We start from the raw sequence: 21782 nt of genomic DNA on the forward strand, positions 1-21782 counted from the left end.
GTAGCACACTATACATTTAAAGGGGTTGTCTGGTCCTGCGGTATTGATGACCTGTTAGCAGGACGGAGAATTAATGTCAGATTGGTTGGTGTTCCCCACCGATCAATGGGATTTTGCTCCTGTGGCAGCCAGATGTAGGCACTTTTAATGGAGCTTTGCTCAAAGTGTAGTGGCCGCTGCCAACTACTGCAGTGCAGCTTCCATGCTAAAGAATAGGAGCTATTCTGCAGTATCCAGCAATGGCCACTACACTGTGAGCGGAGCTACTGTGCACGCCACTCACTGTCACCAATCGGCTAGCTTTCAGAAGGAAACGCTGACACCTGCCATTTCTGTTGGTGGCCCTGTAGTGCAGACAGCTACTGCTCTTCATTACTCAGTGGATCGTTATATAGTGGGCACCATACTATACAAAGGTCATAACTCTTCACTGCAGACTAGTATTTCAATGACATTTTTTAATTGATGTATACAGCGGATGTGATCTGTAATGATGGGCAAACAAAAAGTATGGACGAGGCTCCCCCTAGTGGTAGCTGGAGGGATATGGTATTCCATAGCGCCAGTCACTAGACTTGGATTAAGAAATTAAAATGCACAAAAACAGGGAATCTTCACCTTCAGAGCTATGCACAGACTTAATAATTTGCTATAATTAAAGTTCAATACCTGAACGTTTATCCACTATACATGTAAAATATTATGCTAAAAATGGAACCAAATTTGTATTTGACGAATAATTACACATTTTATGTAAATCTACTACAGGATTTCCATTGGTTCAAACAGATTCTCACCCAGATGCAAAGTTATAACTGTAGGATTATGGCCGCCTATAGCTGACCCTGTACATTTTCCCTGCAATTACAATAAACAGGATAAAGAATGAGGGTGCAATAAAACACCTTCAGGAAAGCATTAATCTTAAATACACACTATCGGGAGAATTAACAGCGAATTGTCTTCCATACAGAAATCTCATCTCCCACCTTGTATTTATCATCACACGAAAAAAAACACAAATGTTTTAGGAAATGATCCACTCCGGTCTTGTATAATCTTCCTTGAGCCCTATTTTGATTCCTCTTTCTCACCTCCTTCCCCTGCGCTCTGCTTGTGCATCCAAGAGAAAGGTGGAAGTTACCAACACGAGCTTTGGTAAAGGAACGCATTAATCCGAAAAGGGGAACGTCCATAGAAAGTGTATGGCATTCATTGGTGTTTTTTTGTTTTTTTTTTTTTAGAAAATTAGGGACAGTTTTGGCAAATTTTGTACTGTTGGCATGTACATTAAGGACCATAGAGTAATTTGAGGGGTTTGGAAATTTTGAGAGAACCTCATGCTTAAAAAAAAAAAAAAAAAAAAAAAAAATTCAGATATTTTACTTTCTTTGCTTTATTCACACATTAGTATTTGTATGCCAAAACCAGGAGTGTCTACAAAACACAGACCAGGTGTCAATCTTTGATTGATAGTTTCAGTAAGTTCCACTCCTGGGTTTGGCGTCCAAGCACTGATGGAAAATGCTGGCGTGTGAATGAGCTCTACTGCACAGTGTTCCCTGTCATTGATTAAATATTCCTACTTGTCAGATTATAAAGCAGATGTAGAAACGATGCAAAATATCCTAGATTTAGAGAAGAGCTAGAAAGCATGTCACAAACTCCCTGCCATCACGCTCTCACCTTTTCATTCTTAGCGTTCTGATTTGACTGTAACTTATGTATTAAACATTTGTTCTATCTTTTAAACTCTTAGCTATAAGGATTAATGGATACAAATTGTCTCTTTCTGAGAGGAACTAGAAAAAAGCACAAATATCACAGTGCAGTAATGTTTTTCAGGAATGCACCAGTTAGGTATAGTCCATGCACTTTTAATGACGCTTCTTTGAGCATTTTCAAGCTTTGGTTGTATAATAATTCACACCTCCGACTGCATCAATGCTGACGAGATCGCTTCGGGTAGTTTATTATTTAGTTATGGATTTGTATCAGAAATGTCTCTCAGCCCTGGTGTCTTCGACTGTGTCCTGAGCCATGTCTAGAACAGCTGGCACAACAGAAGCTGCCATAGTACTCATTGGCACAAAGCTGGGCATAAACTATAAGGTCACAGTTGGCCAATTCAGGCTTGTCAATGCATTCATTATTGGGATCGGTAGATGAGGCTGGAGGGGAAAAAAAATAAATAATTTTCAGATTTGTATTTGAACACACTTGTAATACATATGCTGCTTGGTGGCGAAGGCATAAACATACACATTATTTTTTTTTTTATTTTTTATTTTTTTTTTTTAAGTACGGTATTTTTGACCATTTCATTAAAAAAAACTATTTCTTGGACATATTTTATTTTTTTTGTAGATAACCTACAGCATCCTCTTTGGAAGGGCCCCTCTTCCCGTGGCATCTTACAGTAGGTACCGGTAAAATCTGCATTATGACAATTTCTACACACAGTGAATAAGAAGCTTCGTAGTTTACTTACAGCCATCAGTGTATTAGAAAATTGTAGAACTTTTAACAGCAAAATGGATATGCTTTTATGATGCAGCTTAAAAAAAAAAAACTAAAGCATTAAGTTTGTACCACCAATATTGATATTTAAAAACAAAAAATTGACAATTGAGGAAGTTTTTACTAATCAAACATAACGATGAAACTTTTCATATGGAAACAAACTTAACCCCTTCATGACCCAGCATATTTTGACCTTAAAGACCTTGCCGTTTTTTGCAATTCTGACCAGGGTCCCTTTATGAGGTAATAACTCAGGAACGCTTCAACGGATCCTAGCGGTTCTGAGATTGTTTTTTCGTGACATATTGGGCTTCATGTTAGTGGTAAATTTAGGTCAATAAATTCTGCGTTTATTTGTGATAAAAACGGAAATTTGGCGAAAATTTTGAAAATTTCGCAATTTTCACATTTTGAATATTTATTCTGTTAAACCAGAGAGATATGTGACACAAAATAGTTAATAAATAACATTTCCCACATGTTTACTTTACATCAGCACAATTTTGGAAACAAAATTTTTTTTTGTTAGGAAGTTATAAGGGTTAAAATTTGACCAGCGATTTGTCATTTTTACAACGAAATTTACAAAACCATTTTTTTTAGGGACCACCTCACATTTGAAGTCAGTTTGAGGGGTCTATATGGCTGAAAATACCCAAAAGTGACACCATTCTAAAAACTGCACCCCTCAAGGTACTCAAAACCACATTCAAGAAGTTTATTAACCCTTCAGGTGCTTCACAGCAGCAGAAGCAACATGGAAGGAAAAAATGAACATTTAACTTTTTAGTCACAAAAATTATCTTTTAGCAACAATTTTTTTATTTTCCCAATGGTAAAAGGAGAAACTGAACCACGAAAGTTGTTGTCCAATTTGTCCTGAGTACACTGATACCTCATATGTGGGGGTAAACCACTGTTTGGGCGCACGGCAGGGCTTGGAAGGGAAGGAGCGCCATTTGACTTTTTGAATCAAAAATTGGCTCCACTCATTAGCAGACACCATGTCACGTTTGGAGAGCCCCCGTGTGCCTAAAAATTGGAGCTCCCCCACAAGTGACCCCATTTTGGAAACTAGACGCCCCAAGGAACTTATCTAGATGCATAGTGAGCACTTTGAACCCCCAGGTGCTTCACAAATTGATCCGTAAAAATGAAAAAGTACTTTTTTTTCACAAAAAAATTCTTTTCGCCTCAATTTTTTTCATTTTCACATGGGCAGTAGGATAAAATGGATCATAAAATTTGTTGGGCAATTTCTCCCGAGTACGTCGATACCTCATATGTGGGGGTAAACCACTGTTTGGGCACTCGGCAGGGCTCGGAAGGGAAGGCGCGCCATTTGACTTTTTGAATGGAAAATTAGCTCCAATTGTTAGCGGACACCATGTCGCGTTTGGAGAGCCCCTGTGTGCCTAAACATTGGAGCTCCCCCACAAGTGACCCCATTTTGGAAACTAGACCCCCCAAGGAACTTATCTAGATGCATATTGAGCACTTTAAACCCCCAGGTGCTTCACAGAAGTTTATAACGCAGAGCCATGAAAATAAAAAATAATTTTTCTTTCCTCAAAAATGATTTTTTAGCCTGGAATTTCCTATTTTGCCAAGGATAATAGGAGAAATTGGACCCCAAATATTGTTGTCCAGTTTGTCCTGAGTACGCGGATACCCCATATGTGGGGGTAAACCACTGTTTGGGCGCACGGCAGGGCTCGGAAGGGATGGCACGCCATTTGGCTTTTTAAATGGAAAATTAGCTCCAATCATTAGCGGACACCATGTCACGTTTGGAGAGCCCCTGTGTGCCTAAACATTGGAGATCCCCCAGAAATGACACCATTTTGGAAACTAGACCCCCAAAGGAACTAATCTAGATGTGTGGTGAGGACTTTGAACCCCCAAGTGCTTCACAGAAGTTTATAACGCAGAGCCATGAAAATTAAAAAAAAAAAATTATTTTCTCAAAAATGATCTTTTAGCCTGCAATTTTTTATTTTCCCAAGGGTAACAGGAGAAATTTGACCCCAAAAGTTGTTGTCCAGTTTCTCCTGAGTACGCTGATACCCCATATGTGGGGGTAAATCACTGTTTGGGCACATGCCGGGGCTCGGAAGTGAAGTAGTGACGTTTTGAAATGCAGACTTTGATGGAATGCTCTGCGGGCGTCACGTTGCGTTTGCAGAGCCCCTGATGTGCCTAAACAGTAGAAACCCCCCACAAGTGACCCCATTTTGGAAACTAGACCCCGAAAGGAACTTATCTAGATGTGTGGTGAGCACTTTGAACCCCCAAGTGCTTCATAGAAGTTTATAATGCAGAGCCGTGAAAATAATAAATACGTTTTCTTTCCTCAAAAATAATTTAGCCCAGAATTTTTTATTTTCCCAAGGGTTACAGGAGAAATTGGACCCCAAAAGTTGTTGTCCAGTTTCTCCTGAGTACACTGATACCCCATATGTGGGGGTAAACCACTGTTTGGGCACACGTCGGGGCTCAGAAGGGAAGTAGTGACACATATCTAGATATGTGGTGAGCACTTTGAATCCCCAAGTGCTTCACAGACGTTTACAACGCAGAGCCGTGAAAATAAAAAATCATTTTTCTTTCCTCAAAAATTATGTTTTAGCAAGCATTTTTTTAGATTCACAAGGGTAACAGGAGAAATTGGACCCCAGTAATTGTTGCGCAGTTTGTCCTGAGTATGCTGGTACCCCATATGTGGGGGTAAACCACTGTTTGGGCACACGTCGGGGCTCGGAATTGAGGGAGCACCATTTGACTTTTTGAATACGAGATTGGCTGGAATCAATGGTGGCGCCATGTTGCGTTTGGAGACCCCTGATGTGCCTAAACAGTGGAAACCCCTCAATTCTACCTCCAACACTAACCCCCCCACACCCCTAACCCTAATCCCAACTGTAGCCATAACCCTAATCACAACCCTAACCACAACCTTAATTCCAACCCTAACCCTAAGGCTATGTGCCCACGTTGCGGATTCGTGTGAGATAGTTCCGCACCATTTTTGAAAAATCCGCGGGTAAAAGGCACTGCGTTTTACCTGCGGATTTTCCGCGGATTTCCAGTGTTTTTTGTGCGGATTTCACCTGCGGATTCCTATTGAGGAACAGGTGTAAAACGCTGCGGAATCCGCACAAAGAATTGACATGCTGCGGAAAATACAACGCAGCGTTTCCGCGCGGTATTTTCCGCACCATGGGCACAGCGGATTTGGTTTTTCATATGTTTACATGGTACTGTAAACCTGATGGAACACTGCTGCGAATCCGCAGCGGCCAATCCGCAGCCAAATCCGCACAGTGTGCACATAGCCTAATTCTAAAGGTATGTGCACACGCTGCGGAAAACGCTGCGGATCCGCAGCAGTTTCCCATGAGTTTACAGTTCAATGTAAACCTACGGGAAACAAAAATCGCTGTACACATGCTGCGGAAAAACTGCACGGAAACGCAGCGGTTTACATTCCGCAGCATGTCACTTCTTTGTGCGGATTCCGCAGCGGTTTTACAACTGCTCCAATAGAAAATCGCAGTTGTAAAACCGCAGTGAAATGCGCAGAAAAAAACGCGGTAAATCCGCAGCGGTTTAGCACTGCGGATTTATCAAATCCGCAGCGGAAAAATCCGCAGAGGACCAGAATACGTGTGCACATACCGAAACCCTAACCCTAGCCCTAACCCTAACCCTAACCCTACCCCTATTCTAACATTAGTGGGAAAAAAAAAATTTCTTTATTTTTTTATTGTCCCTACCTATGGGGGTGACAAAGGGGGGGGTCATTTATTATTTTTTTTATTTTGATCACTGAGATATAATCTATCTCAGTGATCAAAATGCACTTTGGAACGAATCTGCCGGCCGGCAGATTCGGCGGGCGCACTGCGTATGCGCCCGCCATTTTGGAAGATGGCGGCGCCCAGGGAGAAGTCGGACGGCTGGATTGGTAAGTATGATGGGGGGGGGGGGACCACGGGGGGGGGGAATCGGAGCACGGGAGGGGTGGAACGGAGCACGGGGGGGTGGAACGGAGCACCGGGGGGGTGGATCGGAGTGCAGGGGGGGTGATTGGAGCACGGGGGGGTGATTGGAGCACGGGGGGAGCGGACAAGAGCACGGGGGGGGAGCGGAGCACTGGATGGAGGGGGAGCCGGAGCAGTGTACCGGCCAGATCGGGGGCTGGGGGGGCGATCGGTGGGGTGGGGGCACATTAGTATTTCCAGCCATGGCCGATGATATTGCAGCATCGGCCATGGCTGGATTGTAATATTTCACCAGTTATAATAGGTGAAATATTACAAATCGCTCTGATTGGCAGTTTCACTTTCAACAGCCAATCAGAGCGATCGTAGCCACGAGGGGGTGAAGCCACCCCCCCTGGGCTAAACTACCACTCCCCCTGTCCCTGCAGATCGGGTGAAATGGGAGTTAACCCTTTCACCCGATCTGCAGGGACGCGATCTTTCCATGACGCCACATAGGCGTCATGGGTCGGATTGGCACCGACTTTCATGACGCCTACGTGGCGTCATGGGTCGGGAAGGGGTTAAAAGGGTCGTCACCATGAACAAAGCACATTTTAATTAATGGGTCTTAAGAGTCTGATCAAATGACCGGAAAACTGGGTAATTCCTCACGGACAGGGGCGTACATGCAACTTCTGGTATGGGGCCCCCATGATTTCTAATTTCCCACACCCCCTCAAAACAAAAACAAAAAACCCTTAATATTTAGTGGGGTCACAGAACAGCATATCTCACAACTTTGCTGCCCTTGCAAAGTAATTGTCCTCCTTGTGAAGTTCCTAGATTGCCCTTTCATTACCCCCATAAAGTAAGATGCCAACAAAACTGCCCCTCAGGCAGTATGACACCCCCCACATTCCTCCACACGTACGGTATGATGGCCCTACTGTATTCCCACCCCTTCTCCCCGTTCTTCAAAAAACCTGCTGACCGGTTCCTCTTATGCTCACAATACCTTGTAGGTTTATTTTTTAGCACAACTTTTTGAATTTACATTAAGAAGCTGATTAATTTTACAAATCCAGTTTGCTTTACTTGCCTTGTCATATTTCAAACTACAGCTTGTATTAGGCTAGTTTCATAGAGTATAAAATCCACTACGTGTAAGCCCAGCCTTATAATCTGCAACACAAAGCAAGGGTTACTTGCATTGTAACAGGCTAAGTCCGCTACCAAAATCCACAACCAACGGGGTTTTAATTCCTTGCTGGCATATGACGTACTGGTATGTCATACTCTGGCACTTTGACTTTGATGTGGGCTCGCAAGCCAAGCCTACATCTTTCGTGGCAGATGGTGGCTGTGCTATTCAGCAATCATCTGCCTCTAAAAGCTGTGGGTGGAGCAGAGCTCTGCCCACAACTGGTAAATTTCACTGTCAACCTATGTATATTACTACAGCTCTGTTCACTTGCAGAGGACTGTGCACGGTTGTGGGACTTTGGAACAAATTCTGTAGCGAGTGCGACCTTTGCCTGATAACTGGGTGAACACAGACCTAGTGTTTACTTCTAGAAAGCTCTCCTGGGATGGATACGTAGACGGTGCACTGCTTGTTTCACTAAGTTTTGCCTCTTACCTAGAAAATTTGGAAAATTGGGTCAAGAAACAATGTAGATTTCAAAAACTCTGACAAACCTGCTGCAGCTTTGCCTCTAATTTCTTACTTTTTTTTAAAGGACAAGTCTGTGTTTGTTTTTTTTTGGGGGGGGGGTTAATTTTTGTTGGAGGGAAGTATTATGTACAAAAAGCTAACTTTTATGGTCCTTTTTCCTTTAAATCAGCAAATGTGTACTAAAAGTAATTTTGCTACATATTTAGATAGGTTCCCTCTTTTTAGTCGTATATTCAGTATATAAATAATTCCCCTCATATTAAAATATCTATATTCCTATTTTTGTCTTATGTGTGGATATAATAAATATATACAAAGTTAGCCCAAGTAGTGCGGATGCTGGAGGTTGTAGTTTCTACCAGGCGGTGACAAACCGAATGTTCCCATAGCAATCGGCATAAACATGGATGTAGAAAAAAAAAAAAAAGCCGTCACCATGGAACCTGTCTGTCTGTCAACTTGTCCTTAAACGACACTTTGACTGAGCAATCAAGCCTGCAGATACCAGGAGCTCACAAAATGATAGTAGTGGCACTCACCGGTCCTTTAAAATCAAATTCTTTATTCAGAAAAAGAGGTTTACAACTGGCTGCAGAGAGGGAAGGAGCACATGTGCGGGATGACTGTTGTCCCACACATGTGCTCCTTCCATCTCTGCAGCCAGTTTTAAACATGTTTTTATAAATTGGATTTTAACCCCCTAAGCCCCGAGGGTGGTTTGCACGTTAATGGCCGGGCCAATTTTTACAATTCTGACCACTGTCCCTTTATGAGCTTATAACTCTGGAACGCTTCAACGGATCTTGTCGATTCTGACATGGTTTTCTCGTGATATATTGTACTTCATGATAGTTGTAAAATTTCTTCGATATAATGTGCGTTTATTTGTGAAAAAAACGGAAATTTGGCGAAAATTTTTAAAATTTTGCAATTTTCCAACTTTTAATTTTTATGCCCTTAAATCAGAGAGATATGTCACACAAAATAATTAATAAGTAACATTTCCCACGTGTCTACTTTACATCAGCACAATTTTGGAACCAAAATTTTTTTTTAAGGGTTAAAAGTTGACCAGCAATTTCTCATTTTTACAACACCAATATTTTTTAGGGACCACATCTCATTTGAAGTCATTTTGAGGGGTCTATATGATAGAAAATAACCAAGTGTGACACCATTCTAAAAACTGCACCCCTCAAGGTGCTCAAAACCACATTCAAGAAGTTTATTAACCCTTCAGGTGTTTTAGAGGAATTTTTGGAATGTTTAAATAAAAATGAAAATTTAACTTTTTTTCATAAACAATTTACTTCAGCTCCAATTTGTTTTATTTTACCAAGGGTAACAGGAGAAAATGGACACCAAAAGTTGTTGTGCAATTTGTCCTGAGTACGCTGATACCCGATATGTGGGGGTAAACGACTGTTTGGGTGCATGGCAGAGCTCGGAAGGGAAGGCGCGCCATTTGGAATGCAGACTTAGATGGATTGGTCTGTAGGCGTCACGTTGCATTTGCAAAGCCCCTGATGTACCCAAACAGTAGAAACCCCCCACAAGTGACCGTATATTGAAAACTAGACCTCCCAAGGAACTTATCTAGATGTGTTGTGAGAACTTTGAACTCCCAAGTGTTTCACTACAGTTTACAACGCAGAGCGTGAAAATAAAAAATCTTTTTTTTCCCACAAAAATGATTTTTAGCCCCCCAAATTTTTATTTTCCCAAGGGTAACAAGAGAACTTGGACCCCAAAATTTGTTGTCCAATTTGTCCCCGAGCACGCTGATACCCCATATGTGGGGGTAAACCCCTGTTTGGGCGCACGGGAGAGCTCGGAAGGGAAGGAGCACTGTTTTACTTTTTCAACGCAGAATTGGCTGCAATTGAGATCGGACGGCATGCCGCGTTTGGAGAGCCCCTGATGTGCCTAAACAGTGGAAACCCCCCAATTCTAACTGAAACCCTAATCCAAACATACCCCTAACCAACAGTAACCCTAACCACACCCCTAACCCTGACACACCCCTAACTCTAATCCAAACCCTAACTTTAGCCCCAACCCTAACCCTAACTTTAGCCCCAACCCTAACCCTAACTTTAGCTCCAACCCTAACCCTAACTTTAGGCCAACCCTAGCCCTAACCCTAACGGGAAAATGGAAATAAATACATTTTTTTTAATTTTATTATTTTTCCCTAACTAAGGGGGTGATGAAGGGGGGGTTTGATTTACTTTTATAGTGATTTTTATACCGGATTTTTATGATTGGCAGCTGTCACACACTAAAAGACGCTTTTTATAGCAAAAAAGTTTTTGCGTCTCCACATTTTGAGACCTATAATTTGAGACCCATATTTTGGTCCACGGAGTCATGAGAGGTCTTGTTTTTTGCGGGACGAGTTGACATTTTTATTGGTAACATTTTCTGACACGTGACAGTTTTTGATCGCTTTTTATTCCGATTTTTGTGAGGCAGAATGACCAAAAACCAGCTATTCATGAATTTCTTTTGGGGGAGGCCTTTATACCGTTCCGCATTTGGTAAAATGGATAAAGCAGTTTTATTCTTTGGGTCAGTACGTTTACAGCGATACCCCATTTATATCATTTTTTTATGTTTTGGCGCTTTTATACGATAAAAACTATTTTATAGAAAAAATAATTTTTTGGCATCGCTTTATTCTGAGGACTAACTTTTTTTATTTTTTAGCTGATGATGCTGTATGGTGGCTCGTTTTTTGCGGGACAAGATGACGTTTTCAGCGGTACCATGGTTATTTATATCCGTCTTTTTGATTGCGTGTTATTCCACTTTTTGTTCAGCGGTATAATAATAAATCGTTTTTTTGCCTCGTTTTTTTTTTTCTTACGGTGTTTACTGAAGGGGTTAACTAGTGGGACAGTTTTATAGATTGGGTCGTTACGGATGCGGCGATACTAAATATGTGTACTTTTATTGTTTTGTTTTTTATTTGGATCCGGGCCTGCTGCAGGGAGGTAAGGAGACCCTCGCAGTAACGGGATCACATTGCGTTGCTGCGGGGGTCTCAGGGTATACTACTTCCCTGGGGATGCAGGTAGCGGGGCCAGGGTTAAACGAAGTGGCCAGCCCAGTTGGGAGGGGGAACTGAGTGTTAGTGACAGAGGCAGGAAGTGACAGTCAATGTGAGGGCAGCAGTGAGTATGCCGCAAGACTTATGGCTGCTAGGGACAACGTGAGCCTAATATATTTTGGGCAGTGGATTGAGGCAAATACCCTTTTGTGTGATTCAGTCTAATGGCCTGTGAAGCTACAGGAAAAGATGGACTCAAACTTGATAGGGAGGAAGGTATCAATCCAGATATACTGCTCGAGGCGAGGAAGATCCCCGGGGCCTAGGTACGTCAGAGAGGGGGGTATGCCACCTATACCGAGAACCAGGGCTAAAGTTGTCATCTTTCCCACTGATACCGAAGACAACACGTTGGTCCTTAACCTTTGTACCAGCCTGTAAATACTGTACAGACTGAAATTCACACAGTAAGGCCGGCGTCACACACAGCGTAAAACAATACGGTCCGTATATTACGGCCGTAATACGCTGAAAAGTCCCGAAAAAAGTGGTCCGTAGCTCCTCCGTAGGCAGGGTGTGTCAGCGTTTTTTGCGCATGGCATCCTCCGTATGTAATCCGTATGGCATCCGTACTGCGTGGTTTTCTCGCAGGCTAGCAAAACCAACATACCGCTATAGAAGTGATCCATGTGTCCCAAAAAGAAAAGAAAATATATATATACTGTCTATATATATATATATATATATATATATATATATATATATATATATATATATATATATATATATATATATATATATATATATATATATATATATATATATAATGTGTCAGTAGACACATATATTAGAGAGAAAAGCTGGTAATTCAGTGCGGTGTACAGTAAAATCACACTGACAGCTTACAGTAGAATAGGTAGAATAAATGTGTACACATAGAATAGGTATATATATATATATGTCAGTGAGACACATATATGTATATATATTAATATTTATTCCAGCGCTAGACAGCTTGAAAGCCGGTAATTCAATTACCGGCTTTTTCCTTCTCCTTCCTAAAACCCGACATGATTTGAGACATGGTTTACATACAGTAAACCATGTCTTCTCTCCATTTTTTTTGCAGATTCCACACTACTAATGTCAGTAGTGTGTATCTGCAAAATTTGGCCGTTCTAGCTCTTAAAATAAAGGGTTAAATGGCGGAAAAAATTGGCGTGGGCTCCCGCGCAATTTTCTCCGCCAGAGTAGTAAAGCCAGTGACTGAGGGCAGATATTAATAGCCTGGAGAGGGTCCACGGTTATTGGCCCCCCCCTGGCTAAAAATATCTGCCCCCAGCCACCCCAGAAAAGGCACATCTGGAAGATGCGCCTATTCTGGCACTTGGCCACTCTCTTCCCATTCCCGTGTAGCGGTGGGATATGGGGTAATGAAGGGTTAATGCCACCTTGCTATTGTAAGGTGACATTAAGCCTAATTAATAATGGAGAGGCGTCAATTATGACACCTATCCATTATTAATCCAATACTAGTAAAGGGTTAAATAAAACACAAACACATTTTTTAAAATTATTTTAATGAAATAAAAACAATGGTTGTTGCAGTATTTTATTCAACGCCCAATCCAGTCACTGAAGACCCTCGTTCTGTGAGTAAAAAAACATAATAAACCAACAATATAGTTACCCTCCGCAGATCTGTAACGTCCAACGATGTAAATCCTTCTGAAGGGGTTAAAACATTTTGCAGCAAGGAGCTGTGCTAATGCAGGCTGCTCCTCGCTGCAAAACCCCAGGGAATGAGGCTAAAAATAGATCAATGATCTATATTTAGCTTCATTTGCGGTGAGGCGCCCTCTGCTGGCTGTTCATAGATCGTGGGAAATTACCTAGAAAGCTCCCTGGCTTTAATGAAAGCTCCCTGGCTTTTCTGCCCTCAGTCACTGGCTTTACTACTCTGGCGGAGAAAATTGCGCGGGAGCCCACGCCAATTTTTTCCGCCATTTAACCCTTTATTTTAAGAGCTAGAACGGCCAAATTTTGCAGATACACACTACTGACATTAGTAGTGTGGAATCTGCAAAAAAAATGGAGAGAAGACATGGTTTACTGTATGTAAACCATGTCTCAAATCATGTCGGGTTTTAGGAAGGAGAAGGAAAAAGCCGGTAATTGAATTACCGGCTTTCAAGCTGTCTAGCGCTGGAATAAATATTAATATATATACATATATGTGTCTCACTGACATATATATATATATATATATACCTATTCTATGTGTACACATTTATTCTACCTATTCTTCTGTAACCTGTCAGTGTGATTTTACTGTACACCGCACTGAATTACCGGCTTTTCTCTCTAACAGCGCTGCGTATTTCTCGCAAGTCACACTGCTTGTCCGTGTGTAATCCGTATTTTTCACGCTTCCATAGACTTTCATTGGCGTATTTCTTGCGCAGTACGGTGACAAACGCAGCATGCTGCGATTTTGTACGGCCGTAGAAAGCCGTATAATACTGATCAGTAAAATACGGCAAATAGGAGCAGGGGCATAGAGAATAATTGTGCCGTATTTTTTGCGAGTTTTACGGACGTAGATTCTGCGCTCTTACGTCCGTAAAACTCGCATGTGTGACGGCGGCCTAAAAGTTTAGTTTTTATAAACCCTGTGTCTCCTGGATTGATTGCTGCTCTGGTTCCAGATAAAGGATTCCTGGAGTCAGAACAGGCCTGCAAGCCAGAAGTAAGTGGAAAGCACCACAGACACAGGAACACACCAGGACTGGGACATACCTTGTCTGTAGGATGCCAGAGCGAGTGGGGACCAAAGCTCACCCACGACTACCTCGCTTGGGCATCTTACACAATAGCGGATGCCCATTGACTCACCGTATGTGGAGTTTCAGCTGCACTTGTGGCTATACTTTACCATGGAGGAGCAAAAATGAGAGATGTGAAGACTGCGTTTGTGAAGCATGCCTGCTTTGAGCATAGTATGAGCTTGGGGATATATTAAAATCTCTGCAAAGGTCAACATGTTTGGACACGTGGGTCACACATAGGACTCACCTGCTGGCATTTGCTTGTTCACTCTGACCTCGGCACTGGCGCTGATGGAGTGTGTGCCGCTATATGCATTACATGTATAGGAGCCCTCATCGGCTGCTTTGGTGTTTCTTATCACCAGGCTGCCATCGTGCGATACATAGGTATGGCTTCCATCTGGTTGCACTGGTACGCCATTCCTAGAGGTGAGACAGTCCAAAAATGAAAATCAGACCCTGGAGCACACCAATCCATTTTATATTTTCGGATAGGATTTCCTGTGCGTTTACCTCGACCACTGAACGTTGACATTTTCACCTCTCACCACACAACTCAGAGAGGCATCATCCCCTTCTGCCACGGTAACACTGGTTGGTGGATCAGTGATTTTCAGCTCTCCTGCAAAGAGAAACATGTTTAGAATTTTCATTAATTTCCTATTTTCAAGAGGATTAAAAAAAAATGTGAAAAAATTGACAACTTTCTACAGCACTTGCAGAGGACCTAATTAGGTCACACGCTGTATTCTTAAAACTAGGGGGGGGGGAGCAAAAATAATTCTACATTTTTTAAGGGCCATTCATGAATAGTCCTTTAATATTACAGTAATGAAAGTATAAAGGAGGCCAAGGGTTAAATTATAGTCTGTCCAACGTATCATCAGTTAGGTTTGTATCTCTGATGACTGCTTTCTTCAAGAGCATCTAATTATTTTGGCCACTTATATATTATACTTTCTGCTCACAAAGTGGAATTTGTATTGGGGTTAGTAAAACCTATGATGACACTAAAGAAAACAAAAAAAAACCTGAACTCAGACCGCCAATATGTGGCAACATCTATATGACATCAGCAAGTCGTGGCCTCATTACAGGTTTGCCAATGTCATCTGAGCTGTTAGTTTTGTCATAAGACCCAAGATCAGTCCTGCACTTGCTGAAGGAGTATGGCTGCTAAGTAGTGATGAGCGAGCGTACTCTGCTAGCACACGAGCATGGCGGATAACACCTTATCAGAGTGTCTTTGATGTCCTTGAATACTAGGAGTCCCCCGTGGCTCCATGTCTCGCCGCTGTTTGATAGCTGCAACACATGTAGGGAATGCCTAACAAACAGGAAATCCCTGCATGTGTTGCTGCTGTCAAATAGCCGCAGCGACTCGAACATAGAGTATCTTTGGTGTGCCCGAATACTATTAGCCAAAGTGTGCTTGATCCTCACTAAGATTAAGATAAAGCACAGATCAGTACTATTATTCTTTGTTTGCAGCATTCAGAGAGATTTAATCTAACCTCGGATTTTAAGTTGGATTTGTTTGAATTCTCTCCGGGCTCCAGTTGTGGTCGCGCATGTGTAGAGCCCATCATCTTCTGAGTTCACCCGACTAATGACAAGGGAACCGTCTGCATGTTTTCTGTACCTGCAAAAAGATATGGCAAGTCCTAATCCTTTGTCCTCACAACTGCAATGCTTAAGATCTGCATTGCAAGCTTATCGTAGTTGTTTTACTTCTCCCAAACTCTGCCCAGGAACCAAAGCAGCACATAGAATAGGTAAGAAATACTTTAAATCCCTTCAATTTGAGTCTCTGCGCACACTACATCTTTTTCAGGCAGATTCCACCCAAAACCCACATGAAAAAGTAGCGCAAAAGAGCCCCATAAAATCAATCTAGTGCACAGCAATGTATAAAATGACATTGCTGCACATGTCCCTTCTATTAACCACTTAAGGGTTCTGAAATCACTGGTTAAAAGCAGTGAGATGCTCATTCTTCGGCCAGCTGCTGCTCATGCTCTAGACTGGACAGAGTAGAACAAACACCGGAGGAGCAGCTAGCTACAAGAAAGGACCCCAGCGTCTAAAAGACAGCATGCACATAGACTTAAGGTACCGTCACATTAAGCGACGCTGCAGCGATATAGACAACGATGCCGATCGCTGCAGCGTCGCTGTTTAGTCGTTGTGTGGTCGCTGGAGAGCTGTCACACAGACAGCTCTCCAGCGACCAACGATGCCGAAGTGCCCGGGTAACCAGGGTAAACATCGGGTTACTAAGCGCGGCCCTGTGCTTAGTAACCCGATGTTTACCCTGGTTACAAGTGAACACATCGCTGGATCGGCGTCACACACGGCAATTCAGCGATGTCAGCGCGTGATCCAGCGACGAAATAAAGTTCTGGACTTCTAGCTCCGACCAGCGATGTCACAGCAGGATCCTGATCGCTGCTGCGTGTCAAACACAACAATATCGCTATCCAGGACGCTGCAACGTCACAGATCGCTATCGTTATCGTTCTAAAGTTGCTCAGTGTGAAGGTACCTTTAGACTACATATAAAGCCTATTGTTACTAGGGGAAAACATAGGGCTGCACAATACTGTGACAAGGCCAAGGAGCAGTCATCAGTCGGCCATCGTCAGATCTGTACAATCTCGTTTACGTTACACCAGAGTGCCAACAGCGAGCTGCATTCTTGCAGAGCAGTGTATTACATTACATGCAGTCATACCTAGGGGAAGGCAATGGCAGACCATCTTTTTGCCAGTCTACTGTAGTGCTGGGAGAAATTTCAAGATGGCAGGACAGTCTTGTTCGATGGCCAAGATTTGCTTCCACTGCCACAGGCCCGGTTAACAATGTCCTAAAAAGACCATAACACATGGTTATATCATTCATTTTCTATCACACCTAACACAGAATTAAACAGCAAAGTGTGAGCATTTTATTTTCTATAGTTCCAAACTACAAAACCCTGTTCTTGCCAAAGTGCAATCAATAAATGAGCCGGAATTAGGAGTCAGATGTGATTACGACTGCACAGGGATTTGAGTATGTAACCATAGAGGTCTGCATAGGAGCTGCATACACAAAACTGCTGAATATTTTATTTCCAGTGGACCATGTACCTCCTGAGTGACTGTGCACCACGGCTGCTCTGCGAGTTGTCCCTTAATGTCTCCGTTAGAAAGTCTGTTCTCCGCACATTGTCAGCGTCTCTCGTGTGGCCATGGTTATGTATTCTGTGATGATCCCTAGTTTCCATTTCTACAAATGTGAAATTAAAATGCCAAGATATTACTCAAGTCAGCAACCGACATCTAATCCTGGTAGTCTGATAGGTTAAGGTCCTTATACACATTAGATAAAAGTTGGCCGAATTAGCAGATTTCACCTGTTTCTGCCCAACCATCTAATGTGCATGGGGGCTTCCCGACGCTCCCCCAATACATTGTGTCAGAGGACATAAGGATAACGCAGTTGCAATTCAATCATCCGATGCCTTTGTTCTCAGCATAAGCCGCTGCCAGATTCCTCCTAGAGAACACAGCACTCTGCCCAGCTGAGTCCCATGACATGGGGAAGAGCCATCTAACGTGTATGGCAATCTTTAGCATGTGGGAATGTTTGTTACTGAAAAATGCAAACTAATTCCATGAAATGTATATCATGTTATATTGCTAAACTGACCCCTCACTTGAAGCCGCACTCTGTGCGTCTCTCTGCGATTTCCATTTGAAACTGTACACGTATAAGTTCCAGCATCTTCAAGACGGACATTGCTGATCACTAAGGAGCTGTCTGACTGATACGTGTGCCTGTGAAAAAATACCATAATTTATTTATGGCAAACTGTTCTCAAACTGCAAATCCCATACCATGTGCATACAATCATTGGGGGACATTCATTTTTATTGCTAGGTAGAAGACAAAGGGAATTTATCATCCAGATGTTTGCCCTACACAATGCTGATCTCAGATGGTGGAAGCAGAGACCCAGATTCCAGCAATGTGTTACTTAATTTACTGCTTGCTGCAGTTTTGATTAAAAACTGTTTAATCGCTGTAGATCTACTAGTCCTTCGAATGCAGAGCCCTGTATAACCCTGCCCCCACCACTGATTGGCAACTTTTTGCCTCTGCAGTGTACACAGATGGTGTGGTTATACAGAGCTTAAGGTTAGGGAGGACAACATTGTAGCAGGCTTACTAGGCCTGTGGTGATAATCTCCTGCTAATAAAATTGATTTTATCAAAACTGCAGCAAAGTAGCCCAATAATTACCACATCGCTGGAATGCAGGTCTCTGGCTCTACAGCTGCTCTTACCCCTGCCTCCAACATTGAGTGACAGTTTTCTAACTATGTACATAATACACAAAGCTGCCAATGAGGGGTGTGGACTGGTTTATAGACAGCTCAGTATTCACAGAACTACTAGATATGCAGTTTGATACAATCATTGTTTTATCAAAACTGCAGCAAGCAGCCTAGTAAGTGACATCCCCAAGAATCAGGGTCTCTGTCTCTACATCATGCTGCTCACAGGGTAGCAAACACCTGGTGATGGATTCCCTTTTTAAAGTCTTAAAAGTAAGTTATAGGACAACCCCTTTTAGAGAAATCAGAAGTCATTAAAGGAGTGGGATAGAGGTCAAAGACATTTTAATCTAAATCAATATCTATTTCATGCCATAATCTAAACTAATTTCTAATATACTTGCATTAAAAATTCCCTAACTACACTGTTATTGCATTTTGTTTCCCTACTTCCTGTGGGATGATGCACCATCTGAGAATCCCAGTGCATGCTGGGATAATCAAACAAAGCATCATAATGACCTTGTGCCAGTCATTACACTGGTTACCCATCCACTCCAGAATCCAGTACAAAACTACTACCCTCATCCACAAAGCACTCCATGGCTCAGCACCACCCTACATCTCCTCTCTGGTCTCAGTCTACCACCCTACCCGTGCCCTCCGCTCCGCTGATGACCTCAGGTTAGCATCCTCAATAATCAGAACCTCCCACTCCCGTCTCCAAGACTTTACACGTGCTGCGCCGATTCTTTGGAATGCACTACCTAGGATAATACGATTAATCCCCAATCCCCACAGTTTTAAGCGTGCCCTAAAAACTCATTTGTTCAGACTGGCCTACCGCCTCAATGCATTAACCTAACGATCCCTGTGTGGCCTATATTAAAAAAAAAAAAAAAAAAAAATTAATTAACTGGTTCATGCAGCTTTACATGAACACCCAAGCCTTACACTATGGCTGGTCCGAATAACTATAGCAATTGTTACCATCCACCTCTCGTGTCTCCCCTTTTCCTCATAGTTTGTAAGCTTACGAGCAGGGCCCTCACTCCTCTTGATATCTGTTTTGAACTGTATTTCTGTTATGCTGTAATGTCTATTGTATGTACAAGTCCCCTCTATAATTTGTAAAGCGCTGCGGAATATGTTGGCGCTATATAAATAAAAATTATTATTATTATTATTATTATTATCATAAGGGCTGGGGGCAGAGGCTGCAGTCACTGGGGTGGCCCCTGCCCCCTCCGTGAGATGAAGCATCATCAATGAATCATTTCAGGAGCAGAGCTAGTCCCTACATGCAGTCATTGTTCGATGTGCACAATGACAGCGTGCGCTCTTTGTGGTCGGCTGAGATGAGTGGTAACAAGCCAGCAACATAGGAAAGTGCACTTTGATCATGTACACTCCTCTGTGTTGCTGGCTTGTTCTCTTCTGAGCCGGCCACAGAGCGCACACTGTGATTGAGCACATTGCACAATGACAGTGCACAGGGACTAGTCCTGCCCCTCAAGTGAGCATCACTCATGATGCTTCATTTCAGAGAGGGGTCAGAGGCTGTGACGATGACAGCAGCCTCTGCCCCTTGCTCTGATGATGCTTCGTTTGAGTATCCCAGCATGCACTGGGATTCTCAGATTATGCATCATTCCACAGGAAGTAGGGAAATAAAATACAATAACAGTGTGCTTGGGGAACAGTAGTGAATTTTTAATGCAAGTATATAAGAAATTAGTTTAGATTAAGCTATGAAATAAGGATTTACATTAAAACTTATTTGAGCTCCGGCCTACCCCAAGTGCAGCAAGATCTATAGGGACTCGGTTGTAAAATGTCAATCTGACATTTAAAATTCATAAAATATAGTTAGAGGATACAATTTGTAAGAACAATAATAAAGCAGTAATAATCACACTTTGATACATGATATTCATGGGATTTATTACGTCACATAATTTACAGTGGGGAAAATAAGTATTTAATACACTGCTTATTTTGCAAGTTTTCCCACCTACAAAGAATGGAGAGGTCTGTAATTTTTATCATAGGTACACTTCAACTATAAGAGACAGAATCTTAAAAAAAATCCAGAAAATCACATTGTATGATTTAATGCAAATTAATTATGTAAAAATAAGTATTTGATGGAATAGACAAAACAGAACTTAAAGGGGACCTGTTGCCATTTTTGTGCCATAGCAGCCAAAATTATCTGCTATGCTTTCCCTAAATCCTTATATAACCCCCTGACTCCCCTTGTATACTTCCAAAAACTTTTTTTTTTAATTTCTCCCACACTGTATGGTAATCTTCTCAGTCTGGTCCGATGGGCGTGGTTTCGGCCTCCTGGCTTCTGGTCGCAGTCCTCCTAACATGGATAACGATCCACATCGCCATGCGCCATATTGTAACCTGCTCATAAATACTGCGTTTTGCGCCTGCACAGTATGCTTTGCCCAACTGCGGGCAAAGCCGCAAAACAGAACTGCGCATGCGCTGACAAACGTAGTTCCGGTATATGAGCTGGAAGTACGTGTGCTGACGCATGACACCGTCTGTTATTCGGCTTTGACCCCAAGTTGTGCAAAGCATACTGTGCAGGCGCAAAATGCAATATTTCTGAGCAGGTGCGAGATGATGCACAGCGATGTGGATGATGTAAGAGTTGTCATCCAAGAAGTAGGACGACGAGCAACAGCTGATGGGAGGGATTAAGAGGCCCAAAACCAGGCCCATCAGACTGGACTGAGAAGATTACCATATAATGCGGGAGAAATTAAAAAAGGTTTTGGGGAATATACAAGGAGAGTCACAGGGGTTCTATAAAGATTTCGGGAATGAATGGCAGACACTAAATAAGGTGATATTTTAAGCTGCTATATCACAAAACTGATGAGAGGTTCCCTTTAATATTTGGTACAGAAACCTTTGTTTGCATTTACAGAGGTCAGACGTTTCCTGTAGTTCTTGACCAAGTTTGCACGCAATGCAGCAGAGATTTTGGCCCACTCCTCCATACAGACCTTCTCCAGATCTTTCAGGTTTTGGGGCTGTCGCTGAGCAACATTGAGTTTCATTTCCCTCCAAAGGTTTTCTATTGGGTTCAGGGCTGGAGATTGGCTAGGCTACTCCAGCACCTTGAAATGCTTCTTACGGAGTCACTACTTAGTTGCCCTGGCTGTGTGTTTTCGGTCACTGTCACGCTGAAAGACCCAGCCACGACCCATCTTCAATGCTCTTACTGAGGGAAGGAGGTTTTTGGCCAAGATCTCGCGATACATAACTCCATCCATCCTCCCTTCAATGCGTTACATTCATCATGTCCCCTTTGCAGAAAAGTACCGCCAATGTATGATGATCCTCCATCATGCTTCACAGTTGGGATAGTGTTCT

At 42.5% G+C, this 21782-nt stretch overlaps 1 protein-coding gene across 2 annotated transcripts in view; it reads right to left on the reverse strand.

Moving 5' to 3' along the window:
• Nucleotides 1-438: 438 nt before the first annotated feature.
• PAPLN (papilin, proteoglycan like sulfated glycoprotein) overlaps nucleotides 439-21782 on the reverse strand; it is a 111560-nt gene continuing 90216 nt past the window's right edge. For both annotated transcript variants that reach the window (XM_069731061.1, XM_069731052.1), the window contains 7 exons: nucleotides 17758-17885; nucleotides 17196-17334; nucleotides 16799-16930; nucleotides 15579-15706; nucleotides 14578-14686; nucleotides 14312-14487; nucleotides 439-2171 (listed from right to left, as the gene is read on the reverse strand). In XM_069731061.1, coding sequence (XP_069587162.1) covers nucleotides 2008-2171; nucleotides 14312-14487; nucleotides 14578-14686; nucleotides 15579-15706; nucleotides 16799-16930; nucleotides 17196-17334; nucleotides 17758-17885 — 976 coding nt within the window. In that variant the 3' untranslated portion in view covers nucleotides 439-2007. The remainder of the gene's footprint in view (nucleotides 2172-14311; nucleotides 14488-14577; nucleotides 14687-15578; nucleotides 15707-16798; nucleotides 16931-17195; nucleotides 17335-17757; nucleotides 17886-21782) is intronic.

Source organism: Ranitomeya imitator, chromosome 1 (assembly GCF_032444005.1).
Source record: "Ranitomeya imitator isolate aRanImi1 chromosome 1, aRanImi1.pri, whole genome shotgun sequence".
Classification (NCBI taxonomy): domain Eukaryota; kingdom Metazoa; phylum Chordata; class Amphibia; order Anura; family Dendrobatidae; genus Ranitomeya; species Ranitomeya imitator.